Raw genomic sequence first — 15,926 nt, 5'->3', positions numbered from 1 at the left:
CATTAGGTTTCACCTAGCTGTATGAAATTTGGTAGGTATGTGGATCGTGATGGGACGTACAAAATCCTCTTGGAATTTATCCCTAAACCAAACAGGAATCAGCCATTTTGAATTTGATGATGTTTTTGGACCATTTCAAGGAGCTCTACTTTAAGGAACTCCTCCTAGAGATTTAACCCGATCGACTTCAGACTCGGTCAGTATGCTCTTGAGACCTTGGCAGTGAAAAGTTACTCAAAGATCAAAAAGTTCAAAAAAGATCAAAAAGAACTATGTGTCCGTGGCGTGGCGTCAAAAAAACACCATTCGCCATGAAACAGGAAGTTGTTGTAACTCGGCCGTACATTGTCTAATCTGCTCCAAATCTCTCATATGTCATAACATCCTGACCCGGAACACATCTATAAGACAATTTAGAATCATAGTAATAGCGCCACCTAGTGGCAACTGGAAGTTGTAAGTTTTGTACTTTGACATCCTGCTCCTCACAGATTAATCAGATCCCTCTCAAATGTTGTCAGAACAACCTTAAGACCTTGATAATGCTTCATTGTGAAGATTGGTAACAGGAAGTTAAAGTCTTTATACTTTGGCTTGTTTCTCTTAGTAGGTAAATCAGATCAACATCAAGTTAGTTACACACAAATGTAAGAAGTTCATAATGCCAGTTCATGAAGCTTTTGATGTTTCGTCAAACGCCGTTGCCGTGGCGACGCAGTCTTCGTCATTTTGAGAGGCTAGAAATGCTCGAAACATAAGCAAACTTGGCACACAGATTTGAAGCCCAAAATCTAGTTGTATAATATGATTTTATTGGTTCAGAGGGACAAATCGGCTCAATAGCGCCCCCTACAAAATTTCGTCTGAGCAGCCCTCGCAGTACGTTTCACATAGATTTACTAAATTTGGTAGGCACATGTATCACATTTGGACTTAAAATAAAGTCTCTTGGGGCCATGCTCTAAACCCAACTGGAAGTCAGCCATTTTTTATTTTTTTAGAATTTCTAGTGTCGTTTTTGTCATTTCCAGGCGCTGTACTTTAACGAACTCCTCCTAGGGAAATAGTATTCGAATCAACTTCAAATTTGGTCAGTATAATCTAAAGAAGTTTGTGATGAAAAGTTACTCAAAGCTTGTTTCGTGAAAAGCCTTTGCCGTGGCGACGCATTCTTCGCCATGAAAAACGAAGGTATTTTTGAGGGGCTAAAATACTCAAAACATAATCAAACTTGTCACACACATTTAAAATCCTGAATGTAGTTATCTAATGTGATTTTAATGCTTCAGAGTGGCAAGTCGGCTCGATAGCGCCCCCTACAATATTTCTATGATGCAGCCCTCGCAGTACGTTTTACCTAGATGTATAAAATTTGGTAAGCAGATGTATCACATCTAAACTTAAAAAAAGTCTTAGGGGTCTAAGCTCTAAACCCAACCGGAAGTCAGACATTTTGAATTTTGTATGAATTTCTTGTGGTTTTTTTCCATTCCCAAGTGCTGTACTACGAACTCCTAGGGAATTAATCCGATCAGCTTAGAATTTGGTCAGAACAATCTAAAGACCTTAGCGATTAAAAGTTACTAAAAGCTTTAGGTTTCATTGAACAACATGGACGTGGTGTGATGGCCATTTTACATGGTTCGCCATCATCCATCAAGCTGTTGTAACTCGACTGTACTTTGTCAAAACTGTCCCAAACTTCACATGCTTGTTGACTGTCATGGCTTTAGGACTTCTGCATGCCAATATTAACTCATAGTCATAGCGCCACCTACTGATAAGCACGGACGTAAGCAGGATTCTATAAATACAGCGGCCCAAACACTGAACTTATTGAAAGGGTTTGTGGGCACACCATGAGAAAAAGACTTCTCTGATCTAAATATGTGCAAACTAAGATGCTTGGAGAGCAGAAATTGAATAAAAAAGGTTTCCAAATCGCGCTTGTACGTGGAGTTTTCATTCATATTAAATTGAATTGTTTTTGTTCGATTTGGAACAGGTCGTAATGTAAAGTAATTTCATGCAACGTGAAGTTTGTTTAATATAATCAAACTGCACCCAGACTAATTTATATGTTAGATTATTCTACATTGGCTCACCTTTTGGCTTAAATTTATTTCTTTATAAAAATATATATTTTTTTCCACATGGAACTATACATTCTCCTGTTTCTCCTCGACTCTTCCAGCTTTGAGTCACTCAGCAGCGATTGTCAGAGCTACCTGCACAAACAAACAAACGAGCTGCATTTACTCTGACAGTCTGTTATATTACGAACACTGAAGCTCGTTCACACACACTCAGTTTTTTGTCGATTTTTACAGGGTGATAATTATGATTGTATTCGGAGGTACACTCAAAACATTCGAGGCTTAAGACCTGGCAAAATGACCTGACTACGCCATTGGTCGACACAGGGAATACCGTTTAACTCGTGCACGCAGTGTATGATGGTCACAGAAATGCACGGCCGCATCACCCAGAGTCCTGCCAGTACCCTCGACGTGCGTCAATATGCAAGGGCCCGATCAATGCTGCATGCAGCTTTAATTATTATTGATATTACTATTATTTTCATATAAACTAACCTTTGAGAGACAGTTTGAACCTGACAATTAAAGACGTAACTTTTAGTTCAGAATGTCAAATTCATTTTCATGTCAAAGGAAACAGGAACTTCATATTTTATAATCATAATAAAGATATTTACACTCACCTGTGCGCACTGACAAGTGTCTCCTCTCTCCATCCTCATTGGACATCACCGTTAAACGGTACAAAGTCCCGGGATCCAGATCCGGGATCCGACAGGTGAAGCTGGTTCTGGACACTCCGTCCGGGTCACAATCAGAGACATCAGGCCAAGAGTCCTCATCAGAGAACAGGATGAAGGAACAGGAGACACCGGCAGTGGTGAACGTCACCTCGACCCAACTGGAGCTCGAGCTGACGTCAGTGACGTTTATGGAGCAGCAGGAAGCCTGAAGCAGAAAGTGACATCACCACAGGTGAGCCTAAGGGGACTGCATTTAATCAATTTAAGAATTAATTAAAGTTATCATTACTACCATTAATATTACTATCATAATAATAAGAATACATATTATTATTGTTATCAATAAAGGAATAAAGATATTATTAGTGTAAATATTATTGTTATTATTATCATTATTAATATTATTAGGGCCCGAGCACCGACGTAGTTGGAGCGGAGGACCTATTGTTATTCTAATGTTTATTATTATTATTATTATCGCGCGTGTTTCGTCACAAAAAGGAGGTGCTTGGGATACTGGGAATTTTTTTTTATTTGGCACGCAAGCCAGAATTTGCAAAAACTGCAGTCTGATTGGAGTGTCCAGCTGGGGTATGAAATATTGGCTCGATAGCGCCCCCTATTGAGTAGCCCCAACATTAGGTTTCACCTAGCTGTATGAAATTTGGTAGGTGTGACGGGACGTTCAAAAAATCCTCTTGGAATTTTTCACTAAACCAAACTGAATTTTATGACGTTTTTGGACCATGGCGTCATACTTTAACGAACTCCTCCTCGAGATTTAACACGATCAACTTCAGATTCGGTCAGTATGCTCTTGAGACCTTGGCAGTGAAAAGATAAGCAAAGATCAAAAAGTTATCGAACTATGTATCCGTGGCGTGGCGTCAAAAAAACACCATTCGCCATGAAGTTGTTGTGACGCGGCCGTACATTGTCTAATCTGCTCCAAATCTATCATATGTCATAACATCCTAACTTTGAAGACATCTATATGACAATTTTAGAATCGTAGCAATAGCTCCACCTAGTGGTGACAGGAAGTTATAAATTGTGTACTTTTACATCCTGCTCCTCACCGATTAATCAGCCAGTCAGCCATTTTTAATTTTTTATGAATTTCTAGTGTCGTTTTTGACATTTCCAGGCGCTGTACTCTAACGAACTCCTCCTAGGGAAATAATCGAATCAACTTCAAATTTGGTCAGAACAATCTAAAGACTGTTGTGATGAAAAGTTACTCAAAGCTTGTTATTTCCTGAAAAGACGTTGTCGTGGCGACGCATTCTTCGCCATGAAAGATTAAGGTGTTTTTGAGGGGCTAAAAATGCTCAAAACATAACCAAACACACATTTAAAATCCTGAATGTAGTTATCTGATATGATTTTAATGCTTCAGTGTGGCAAGTCGGCTCGATAGCGGCCCCTACAATATTTCGACGATGCAGCCTTCGCAGTAAGTTTCACCTAGATGTATAAAATTTGGTAAGCAGGTGTATCACATGTAGACTTAAAAAAAAGTCTTAGGGGTCTAAGCTCTAAACCCAACCGGAAGTCAGCCATTTTGAATTTTGTATGAATTTCTAGTGTCGCTTTTGCAATTTCCAGGCGCTGTGTATGATGGTCAGAGAAATGCATGACCGCGTCAACCAGAGTCCTGCCAGTACCCTCGACGTGCATGAAGTTGCGAGGGCCCGATCAATGCTACTTGCAGCTTTAATTGTTGTTATTATTCTGACATTATTCTTGATTGTCAGGTGTTTGAGGTTCAGGTATCATTACATCATCTTTTTCTGTGATAGAGGTTGATCAGGAATGCGGTGCCTCAAACATCCTGATAGTCTGAAACGTAACTCACCTCGTCTATGCTCCAAAATAAAAGTATCATGTAACATGTAACATGTTGTGGCGCATCTGATCATCACAGTCTTAAATCAGTCCGCTTAATTACCAAAAAATACAAACGGTGCATCCCCAGATCAGCTGGCACACCGAGAATATAAAGTTAGAAAAATGTGTCTCCAGTGATCCTCAGTGATCCTCATCTACAGACACATCTACAGACAGTTACTCCTCAGCTAATGGAGGCTGACTGCTGTTTTACATCACAGACGGATTAAAATATCTGGAGCTTCTTTATCACACATCATTCTCCAGATTTCTTCTTCACATTCACCAAACCGTGGACTTCATCTTTAAACTTTCACTGTGAACAGAGATCGACTCCCTGCCTTCCTTTCTGACTTTCTCTGACGACCTGCAGCATCAAACTGAGCCCCATCAATCAGAACCCACTATTGTTGTGGTGGAATAGGAGTTATCCAATCAGGAAGCAGCCTCAGATCCCCAGAACGAAATAAGAAATAATCTCATCAAACTTCATAATCCAGGTGAAGATTTGATGAACAGCTGAAGGTTTGTAAACATGAAATAATTGAATAATAGCAGTAAACACAAATTTAACTGTAAAGCAACAAGAACACTTACAGGTGTAGTGGTGGTTGATGCTAAAGTCGTGGGCTGAGGTGTCGTTGTAGTCGAAGGAGGAGTTGTGGTCATTCTAGTTGTTGTTGGAGCAACAGGTGTTGTACTAGCTGTACTGGTTGTACTGGTTGTGGTGGTGGGTTGTGTGGTTTTGATGCTTGTTGTCATGGCTGTGGTCGTCATGGTTGTAGTGGACGTAGGTATTGTTACAGAGGTGGTTGTGGTTGTGGTTGGAGTTGTGGTTGTGGTTGGAGTTGTGATTGGAGTTGTGGTTGGAGTTGTGGTTGTGGTTGGAGTTGTGGTTGGAGTTGTGGTTGTGGTTGGAGTTGTGATTGGAGTTGTGGTTGGAGTTGTGGTTGTGGTTGGAGTTGTGGTTGGAGTTGTGGTTGGAGTTGTGATTGGAGTTGTGGTTGGAGTTGTGGTTGTGGTTGTGGTTGGAGTTGTGGTTGTGGTTGGAGTTGTGGTTGTGGTTGGAGTTGTGATTGGAGTTGTGGTTGGAGTTGTGGTTGGAGTTGTGGTTGTGGTGGGTTTGGTTGTGGTTGTGGTTGAGGTGGTGATCCTTCTTGGTGACACCACCCCAGCTGTTGGAGATGTCGATAGAGGTCCTTCAGTCACTGAGACTTTCGGATGAACAGTCAAGACAGTCGAGACAGTCGGCAGCGGCATGGTTATTGTGGGTGTTGTTTGGGAAATGGTCGGCGGAGGTTTACGAGTTGATGGAGGATGAATCTCCAGGATGGAGGTAGACGTCATATCTGCTGTTGAAGGCACACAAGCAGTCGTAGGAGGAGATGTAGTGGTGGTAGAGGAAGCTGAAAGATTTTTGTCAGTAATTGAATGTGTTGTATAAGTTGTATCTTGGTTTGACTCAGTTTCAGAAACCGCAGATAAACCAACAATAGCATCAGAGGTGACCGGAACCTCAGAGTTGACCTCAGACGTGGTGGTGACCTCAGACGAGACGTTGACCTCAGACGAGACATTGACCTCAGACGTGGTGGTGACCTCGGAGGAGACGTTGACCTCAGACGAGACATTGACCTCAGACGTGGTGGTGACCTCGGAGGAGACGTTGACCTCAGACGTGGTGGTGACCTCGGAGGAGACGTTGACCTCAGACGAGACATTGACCTCAGACGTGGTGGTGACCTCGGAGGAGACGTTGACCTCAGACGTGGTTGTGACCTCGGAGGAGACGTTGACCTCAAACGAGACATTGACCTCAGATGTGGTGGTGACCTGGGAGGAGACGTTGACCTCAGACGTGGTGGTGACCTCAGACGTGGTGGTGACCTCGGAGGAGACATTGACCTCAGACGTGGTGGGCACCTCGGAGGTGCCCTGAAGGTCGGTTGTCTCTGAGGAAACTGTGGAGGAAACCAGAGTCACAGCTGCAGTTTCAGACTCAGGATCATTGCTTATTGAGGACGAGGACGCAGTAGAAAAGTCTTGGTGTTCTGACGTCATCCCGGCTTCGGTCCTGAGTTGAAGAACATTTGTAGCTGACAAACTCTCCGAACCGTCAGCGGATCGGACTGAGGTGAACTCAGCCGGACTCGAGGAAACAACATGTTCCCCGGTTGGAGCTGACAGCTCTGTGACTGAAGTTGAAACATCAGGTTTAAAGTCTGTAGTTTCCGACCTCCTTGTTCGAGGTTTGGTGATGTCGTTCACATACGTTGAGGCTCTGTTACTAGTTGAACTGAGGACTTCTGAGGATGTGATTTCTCTGGTGGTCCGGTGGGTTTTTACTGTGTCAGGACTTGTGATGGTGAAGACGGTGCTGGAGAGTCCCAGTGGTTTCAGTGTGGATGAATAGAAGATGGAGACAGAAGTGGAGTCTGAAAAATTAGGAGAAAAGGACTTTAATGGCAATAAAAAAATCTACAAACTAAAACATAAAGAGGAACCTGAACCACAGTGAGGCGGCCCGGATCCCCCTGAGATCCACGACACGGGATAAAACCACCGATCGTCCTTTAAGTTCTCGACACGACGTCTGTCTTTGATATTGAGTCGTCTAAATTCATATGATTTGAATTGTTCTCGAAACAACAGCAGCGTGTCTCTATGGATGTTAAAGTACAGAGCAGATAAATACGTATTATTAGGAAGTAAAACCTGTTACTCCGACATTCTACTGTTTTTGTTTTTATCAGGAATATAGTTGTTCATTATTTCTGAATCATTGTCAAGTGACTGAACCAATAAAGTGCTGATGGAGGGTAGAAAGTGATGTTTTTATGCTTCAGTGCATCTGACTTTGGAAAGACAGCTTTATTTTCACCTGTTTATGTTTTACAATGTTGAAAAGCATTAAAAAACGTGTTTCCTGATAGGGCTGAGCTTTTCAGAGACAGTAAGCCAAAATCACTTCCTTTGATCTTTGTCTTACTTTATCAGAATCAGAATCAGAATCAGAATCAGCTTTATTGGCCATGTATGTGTGCGCATACATGGAATTTGACTCCGGTTACACATTACTCTCATCGTACATACACACATATGAAATATGTACAATAAACAAGAGAAATATAAGAAAAACAAGGACATTTAACAGCTATATACAATATAAGAATAAATATCCCAAACAAAAAGTGAATATATATATATATATAATACAATAGTGCAAACAGAGGTAGTAGTGCAATATTACTTATTAATTGTTCATCAGAGTGACGGCCATTGGAATGAAGCTGTTCCTGTGTCTGGTGGTCTTGGCGTACAGAGCCCTGTAGCGCCTACCAGAGGGGAGGAGTTGAACAGCTTGTGTCCAGGGTGTGAAGGGTCTGCAGTGATCTTTCCAGCCCGTTTCCTGACTCTGGAGGTGAACAAGTCCAGGATGGAGGGCAGGCTGGAACCAATGATCCTCTCTGCAGACCTGACAATCCGTTGCAGTCTGTTTCTGTCCTGTTTGGTGGCCGATCCAAACCACACAGTGATGGAGGAGCAGAGAACAGACTGGATGATGATGGAGTAGAACAGGATCAGCAGCTCCTGAGGCAGGTTGAACTTCCTGAGCTGGAGCAGGAAGTACAACCTCTGCTGGGCCTTTTTCCTGATGGTGTCGATGTTGGGGGCCCACTTCAGGTCCTGGGAGATTGTGGATCCCAGAAACTTGATGGTCTCCACAGCGGACACAGTGTTGTTGAGTATGGTGAGGGGGGGTAGTGTTGGGGGGCTCCTCCTGAAGTCCACTGTCATCTCCACAGTATTGAGCTTGTTCAGCTCCAGGTTGTTCTGACCACACCAGAGGACCAGCTGTTCAACCTCCCATCTGTACGCAGACTCATCACCGTCCCTGATGAGGCCGATGAGCGTTGTGTCGTCTGTGAACTTCAGGAGTTTAACAGACGGGTCCTCTGAGGTGCAGTCGTTGGTGTAGAGGGAGAAGAGCAGGGGGGAGAGCACACACCCCTGGGGGGCGCCAGTGCTGATAGAACGGGTGCTGGACCACATCCCTGGGGGGTGCCAGTGCTGATAGTCCGAGTACTGGATTTGGTTTTTCCCAGCCTCACCTGCTGCGTCCTGTCAGTCAGGAAGTTAGTGATCCACTGACAGGTGGAGGCTGCACAGTGAGCTGGCAGAGTTTGGGTTGGAGTATCTCTGGGATGATGGTGTTGAACGCTGAGCTGAAGTCCACAAACAGAACCCTTGCATATGACCCTGGGGAGTCGAGGTGTTGCAGCATGTAGTGCAGTCCCATACTGACTGCATCATCCACCGACCTGTTTGCACGGTAGGCAAACTGCAGGGGGTCCAGCAGGGGTCCTGTGATGTCCTTCAGGTGGGTCAACACCAGTCTCTCAAAGGATTTCATGACCACAGACGTCAGGGCGACGGGCCTGTAGTCATTTAATCCTGTGATGGAGGATTTCTTGGGAACCGGGATGATCGTGGAGCGTTTGAAGCAGGAGGGGACTTCACACAGCTCCAGTGATCGGTTGAAGATCTGTGTGAAGATGGGGGCCAGCTGGTCAGCACAGACTTTCAGGCAGGAGGGGGACACACCGTCTGGGCCCGGAGCCTTCCTGATCTTCTGTCTGTGGAAGAGCTGACCCACATCCTCTTCGCAGATCCTCAGTGCATAAACTGTACTTTGTAAATGTCTAAGAGTTCCAAACCAGTAATACATTCGAACTAACCAATCAATCAACCAACACTGCTCTTCTAATTATTACATGTGTACAACATTAACAATGTACTTAAGTACCGCTGTACCTTCATTGACCTGCTTCTTGGCAAGAGCTGTATTCTCCAGTTTTTAAAGTATTAGAATGTCTTCTGTCTTTATAATCAGAGCAATGGAATAGGAATTTATCAGCAGGAGAAATGTGAGTATTGATCCAGACCAAACTAGATTAAACTATATCAAATTAATACAACAAAGTAGCTTCACAAACATGCAGCATCGTACTTTGGTCTGGCTTTAATCTGTACCGGTTGGTTACAGAAGCTTTAGGTTTACTGGCAATAGAAAACAGAAGGAGGGGCTCATTACCATCAGTTAAACCACATAGTGACTTAATAATAATTTATGTTAAACTCAGAGGAGAGATGAACAGAAACATGTTGGCTCAGACTCTGACAGGAAGCACAGCGCTGACGTTTTTCCTGTCTGACTGAGTGAACTAACAATGACAGGAAGTGTGAACTCACTGACTTCCTGTTGAGAGACACTGACGTTTAGCAGGTAGCCTGTCAGGTAAACTTCAGGGTCTCACTTTAGTGTTTCACAAAGACAAATTAAAGTAATGAGAGATTGAGACAGGAAGTGATGTCATGACGTCAACTCTCTGAACAAGATTTAAGTCAACCTAAACTTATATGACTCTTTATCACTTTATCTTTAGATATTATTAATATTCACAACATCTCATCAGTGGTGGAAGAAGATCTTTAACCTCAGTAAAAGTACTAATACCACAGTGTAGAAATACTCTGTCTCTAGTAAAATCATATTTCAGTAACACGTACAAAAGTATCAGCATCAAAATATACTTAAAGGTACAAACATAAAAGTACTCATTATGCAGAACAATGTGTATTATATGATTGTCATATACTTATTGATGCATTAATATGATCATCACTTTAAAGGCGGAGCTCATTTTATTGGCTTTATATACTGCTGGTAGTTTAATCTGTAATGATACATCATCATTTACTGGTTGATTATGTTTTGTTTTAATAATCTGAGTTACTTTACAGATTAAGATGATGATTTCTACGTCTAAACCTTCTACCTGTCTCTTAGACCTCATCCCGACTAGGCTGCCTAAAGACGTTTTACCGTTAGTTAGCACGTCTTTATTAGATAGGTTTATAGTTAAGGCTGGCTCAGGTTTATAGTTAGGGCTGGTTCAGGTTAATAGTTTGGGCTGGTTCAGGTTTATAGTTAGGGCTGGCTCAGGTTTATAGTTAGGGCTGGTTCAGGTTTATAGTTAGGGCTGGCTCAGGTTTATAGTTAGGGCTGGTTCAGGTTTATAGTTAGGGCTGGCTCAGGTTTATAGTTCAGGCTGGTTCAGGTTTATAGTTAGGGCTGGATCAGGTTTATAGTTCGGGCTGGTTCAGGTTTATAGTTAGGGCTGGTTCAGGTTAATAGTTTGGGCTGGTTCAGGTTTATAGTTAGGCTGGTTCAGGTTCATAGTTAGGGCTGGTTCAAGTTTATAGTTAGGGCTGGTTCAGGTTTATAGTTAGGGCTGGTTCAGGTTTATAGTTAGGGCTGGCTCAGGTTTATAGTTAGGGCTGGTTCAGGTGTATAGTTAGGGCTGGTTCAGGTTTATAGTTAGGGCTGGATCAGGTTTATAGTTAGGGCTGGTTCAGGTTTATAGTTAGAGCTGGTTCATGTTTATAGTTAGGACTGGTTCAGGTTTATAGTTAGGGCTGGTTGAGGTTTATAGTTAGGACTGGTTGAGGTTTATAGTTAGGGCTGGTTCAGGTTTATAGTTAGGACTGGTTCAGGTTTATAGTTAGGGCTGGTTGAGGTTTATAGTTAGGACTGGTTCAGGTTTATAGTTAGGGCTGGTTGAGGTTTATAGTTAGGACTGGTTGAGGTTTATAGTTAGGGCTGGTTGAGGTTTATAGTTAGGACTGGTTGAGGTTTATAGTTAGGGCTGGTTCAGGTTTATAGTTAGGACTGGTTGAGGTTTATAGTTAGGACTGGTTGAGGTTTATAGTTAGGGCTGGTTCATGTTTATAGTTAGGGCTGGTTCAGGTTTATAGTTAGGGCTGGTTCAGGTTTATAGTTAGGGCTGGTTGAGGTTTATAGTTAGGGCTGGTTCGGGTTTATAGTTAGGGCTGGTTCAGGTTTATAGTTAGGGCTGGTTCGGGTTTATAGTTAGGGCTGGTTCAGGTTTATAGTTAGGGCTGGTTCAGGTTTGCCTTGGACCAGCCCCTAGATCTGCTGCTATAGACCCAAACTGCTGGAGGACTTCCTATGATACACTGAGCTCCTCTCTCCTCTTCTCTCTCTTCTTCTGTATGAATTCATGTCCCATTAATGGGTCCTGGTTTTATCTGGACCCTGGTCCTGCTGACACCCACTGCTACTATCATTATTCAGTGTGGCTTTGTAGCACAAAGGCAGTAAAACTGCCTGTGCCAAAGCACACTGTATATTATCCATCGGGCTTAATCATAATAATCACTAGAAAATTCCTAAAGAAATTTTGCGCTTCTCCTCACACAGCGTTGCCAACAGTGGCGTGAAAAATACATCAAAACGTGCGGGCTGATCGGGAATAGTGTGCTATCTATTTTCCGGAGAGATTCGCCTAGCGGTTTTCCCGAAAATTCCCGAAAATCCCAAAAAACTGAGAAAAATCGCCCCATTCACTTGAATGGGGTTTCGGCGTGAAGAGAGCTAAAAAAACACTTAACTTTGGGCCCATATTGACTAGCCGTACATTAACGTAGAAACATGATTCTAAGTTTAAAACGTAGACAAAACGCTGCACTTTATTGAGCCAAAGGGACATTTTGATAGCTAGCACAGTTTTCATGAAGTCACAGATTAAGTTTCAGGAAAATGTTGGGTCTGTTTCAGATTTTATAATGGGTGTGTATTGCACGGCTCATTAAGAGCTAGAGTGCGAGCATAACTGTCAGAGTGGAGCGGAGCAGGAAAATATTCTGTGATTTTTCCAAACAAATTGCTCCAGCTCCCACAATTTGTACTCTTTATACACCATTTATGTCCCAAAAGCTTGGAAATGTTGTGCTGGTCGCAGTAAAGTGTCTGTGGAATCCAACGGACTTACACATTTGGCTCAAGGAGCCGCAGAGCGACATGAATTCCAACCAACTGCTCCATTAGACTCCATGTTAAATCTCACCACTCATTTCTCAAAGAAAGCAAATGGTACCAGTTTTGTCTATTGCTCTGGAGCTCACATTTTTAACACCACAAACATAAAAAACACATCAGCGCGTTCAGCAGAGTCTTATCTTTCTCACGGTATCCATATTTTGGCACTCAGACTTTTTGTTAAAAGGAGGCAGGGGTTTTGTTCAAAATCACTGTTTACTGCAACGTTTCTTAATCAGTCTGCCTCTAACACCAGGTGCGTCCTCGCCATCGCAACCAGTTACACACATGCATGCAGGCTCTCTCTCTCTCTCTCTCTCTCTCTCTCTCTCTCTCTCTACACACACACACATGACATGGAAGCATGGACCTCCTGTCTGTCTGTCTGTCTCTGTCAGTCTGTCTCTGTCTGTATCTCTCTGTCTGTCTGTCTCACTCACTCACTCTGTCTCTCTCTATCATACAGTCATTCAGGTTTTAGATATATTTAGAGAACCCCCCCCCCCCCCCTCCCATTTCAAAATAAAAGCCCCAGAGAGTGAATTCTAACTGGAATGCTTGTGATGAAGCCTGTCATTTAATAACCTTTGTGTTTGTGTGTCAAACATTATGAATATGTCTCCTCTCCCCCTCTCTCCCCCACCCAGTCCCACCCTTTCAAAATAAAAGCCCCATAGAGTAACTGTATCTTAACATGAAGCTCAGAATGAGGTTTGTACAGAAATGATGGGAGCGTCAGCTCCCATCATTTCCAAAGGCTTCTCAAACAAAGATGTACATGTCCAGTACAGAAATGACGGGAGCCATTTGTGGACTGTCCATCACGAATACAAGATTAAATTCCAAGAGTATGAATCTAAAATGCAGAAAAGAGAGAAGCGATATCTCAATGAACCTTAACGATACTACCGGTAACATCAGTGTGTGTATATATTGCGACGTCTTCGGGCAGTAGAAGCCACACTGTCAAAATTTCTTGTGAAATTTTCTAATTATTATTATTAGTCACTTTTCTATTTCCGATACCATTACTTTTGTTGTCATTATAATTCTTCTATATCCACTGCTGCTGTTATTACTAGTAGTCATAATGTTTCCATCATTATTATACTTAATAATACTCTAATTATATGAATAATTTCTGTCATTGAATGTGTTGTAACTCTGTTATGTTCATTCTGTACACATGACATCTATCACACTTCATCCTGATAGAGGATGATGATGATCCCTCCTCTGTTTCCTGTACCGATGAGAGGGTCACAGGTCAGACGATGTTGCATGTATACAGATTGTAACTCTGAGTTAAACTTTTGATTTGTGATTTTGGGCAATCCAATCCAATCCAATCCAATTCAATTCAATTCAATTCAATTCAATTCAATTGGATTGAAAGTAGTGCAGTAAGTATATATATATATATATATATACTTACAGACCCTGGAGTACACTGTGACATCACTGTTGGGTGTGGCTACAGGTTATAAACGTGAAGGTGTCTCCTGGTTCTTGTCACCTGTTTGAGGACATAACGATATTATCCGCTGAGTCCCTCCTGAGTCCACATCGTACTTCCTCCACTCTGAAGCCGGCAGATTTTCTGCAATCACGACTCGTGATCCCTGTTTCTTCAGGTACAGGTGAGTCTCAGCCAATCCCAGAGCTCCGTTGGTGTCGTCGCAGCTCCATGGCGGCGCTCCGCTGCAGTCGCTGAGTTTGGCAAGGCGGTCATGGAGCGGCAGGTTGGGGGAGGGGTCAGTCCAGAGACACCTGGAGGACTGAGTGTGAACCAGCCGGGCCTCGCCCAGCCACGCCCACTGCTGGGCGGGGTTAGTGACATCACAACGTCCCAGGAGCACCGCCTGACTCTGGGCGAAGAGACACAACCTCGTCGGAGTCGAGATGATGAGGAAACCAGCTGAGAGACGAGTTGACAACAAATCAAAGGTTATTAAAAGTTTCTATAATGATATAAAAAGAGTGTCTGTGTCTTTAAAGGGTCACTAATGAGACTTTTGTTTGTGCACAAATTAAATGGTGGTTTGTTGTAATAATGTGAACTGAACCTTTAAACGAACACATGAATGAGTTTTATATGAATGTTGGTAACGTTTTCTGGACATTGACAACTTCGTAGAGTAACTCATAATCATATCATAATGCATTATAATATGATTATGATACATTGTAAAAAGGATTATAATGTGTTTCAACTATGGGAATTATAACAGCAACAAATAATTATGAAGTAATATGATAGTTGAAACTATTCCTTTCTGTAATAAGAAGAAATTTATTTACTGTGGGCATATATGTATACATAAAAAAGTATATATTAATATATGTATTTATACATATATATATATATATATACATGACATATATAAATATATATCTTTTCTATCATATTATTATTATTTTAATGTGGTTAATGGTCAAGATGTTTGTGGACATTTTACATTTTTATCTTCATCTTCTTCTTTATTGTTTATAAAGCACTTTGTAACAGCACAAAGAATCAGTTTTATCAGTATTAGTGGTAGAAGTAGTGCTCTCGCTCTTATTATTATTAAGTATTATTTTGATTTCTGTGTACTTTATTTGAGCGTTTTCATTTTCTGCAGCTTTATACTTCTACTTCACTGCATTTCACAGGTAATAAAGTAAACTTTGTATTTATTTACTTAAGTATCAAGTAAATGAGTAAAAGAAGTCAAAGTACTTCTTTCATCATAGTGTTTCATTGATAATAAAACATAACTTCAATCCATTCATTTAGATATTATTAATATTCAAACTGCTGCCATCTCATCAGTGGTGGAAGAAATACTCTTTTAATAAAGTACTAATACCACAGTGTAGAAATACTCTGTTAAGTACAAGTCCTGCATTCAAAATCTTACTTCAGTAAAAGTATTATCATCAAAATGTACTCAAAGTACCAAAAGTAAAAGTACTCATTATGAAGAGTGATATAAATATATACTGTATATATACAAATATTATATTATAATTATTGATTTGTTTGGGAAGATGGAACAATATCACTGTGTATTATTCTTAATGATGCAGCAACAGACTTAACACTGAATCTAAATGATTTATCAGAAAAAGAGCTCTTATTATAAAAATATAGTTTTATTCATTTCTTTGGTGAACAAACAGACAAAAGTTAATCAGGTACTCTGGTTGTTCAAAATCATTTTGAAAGAAGTTTGTCGATCACACGGATCATCAGATCCTGATCCTGATCCTGATCCAGACCACCAACACCATCACATCATCAGAGCAGTACTTACACACACAGCTGGATCTCAGTAGAATGAATAAAAGCAGAACCGGGGCGTCCAT

General features: G+C 41.6%; 1 protein-coding gene across 1 annotated transcript in view; it reads right to left on the bottom strand.

The window, feature by feature from the left end:
• ptprbl (protein tyrosine phosphatase receptor type B, like) overlaps positions 1–15,926 on the bottom strand; it is a 55,445-nt gene extending 39,519 nt beyond the window's left edge. Inside the window, exons 1-5 of the mRNA XM_076083264.1 lie at positions 15,875–15,926; positions 14,092–14,493; positions 6,635–7,107; positions 5,258–6,253; positions 2,723–2,987 (exon numbers count right to left, since the gene is read on the bottom strand). Coding sequence (XP_075939379.1) covers positions 2,723–2,987; positions 5,258–6,253; positions 6,635–7,107; positions 14,092–14,493; positions 15,875–15,926 — 2,188 coding nt within the window. The remainder of the gene's footprint in view (positions 1–2,722; positions 2,988–5,257; positions 6,254–6,634; positions 7,108–14,091; positions 14,494–15,874) is intronic.

Source organism: Anarhichas minor, unplaced genomic scaffold (assembly GCF_050575085.1).
Source record: "Anarhichas minor isolate MPS153535 unplaced genomic scaffold, ASM5057508v1 ptg000125l, whole genome shotgun sequence".
In the NCBI taxonomy this organism is placed as follows: Eukaryota; Metazoa; Chordata; class Actinopteri; order Perciformes; family Anarhichadidae; genus Anarhichas; species Anarhichas minor.
This window is presented reverse-complemented; position numbering and strand designations above follow the sequence as displayed.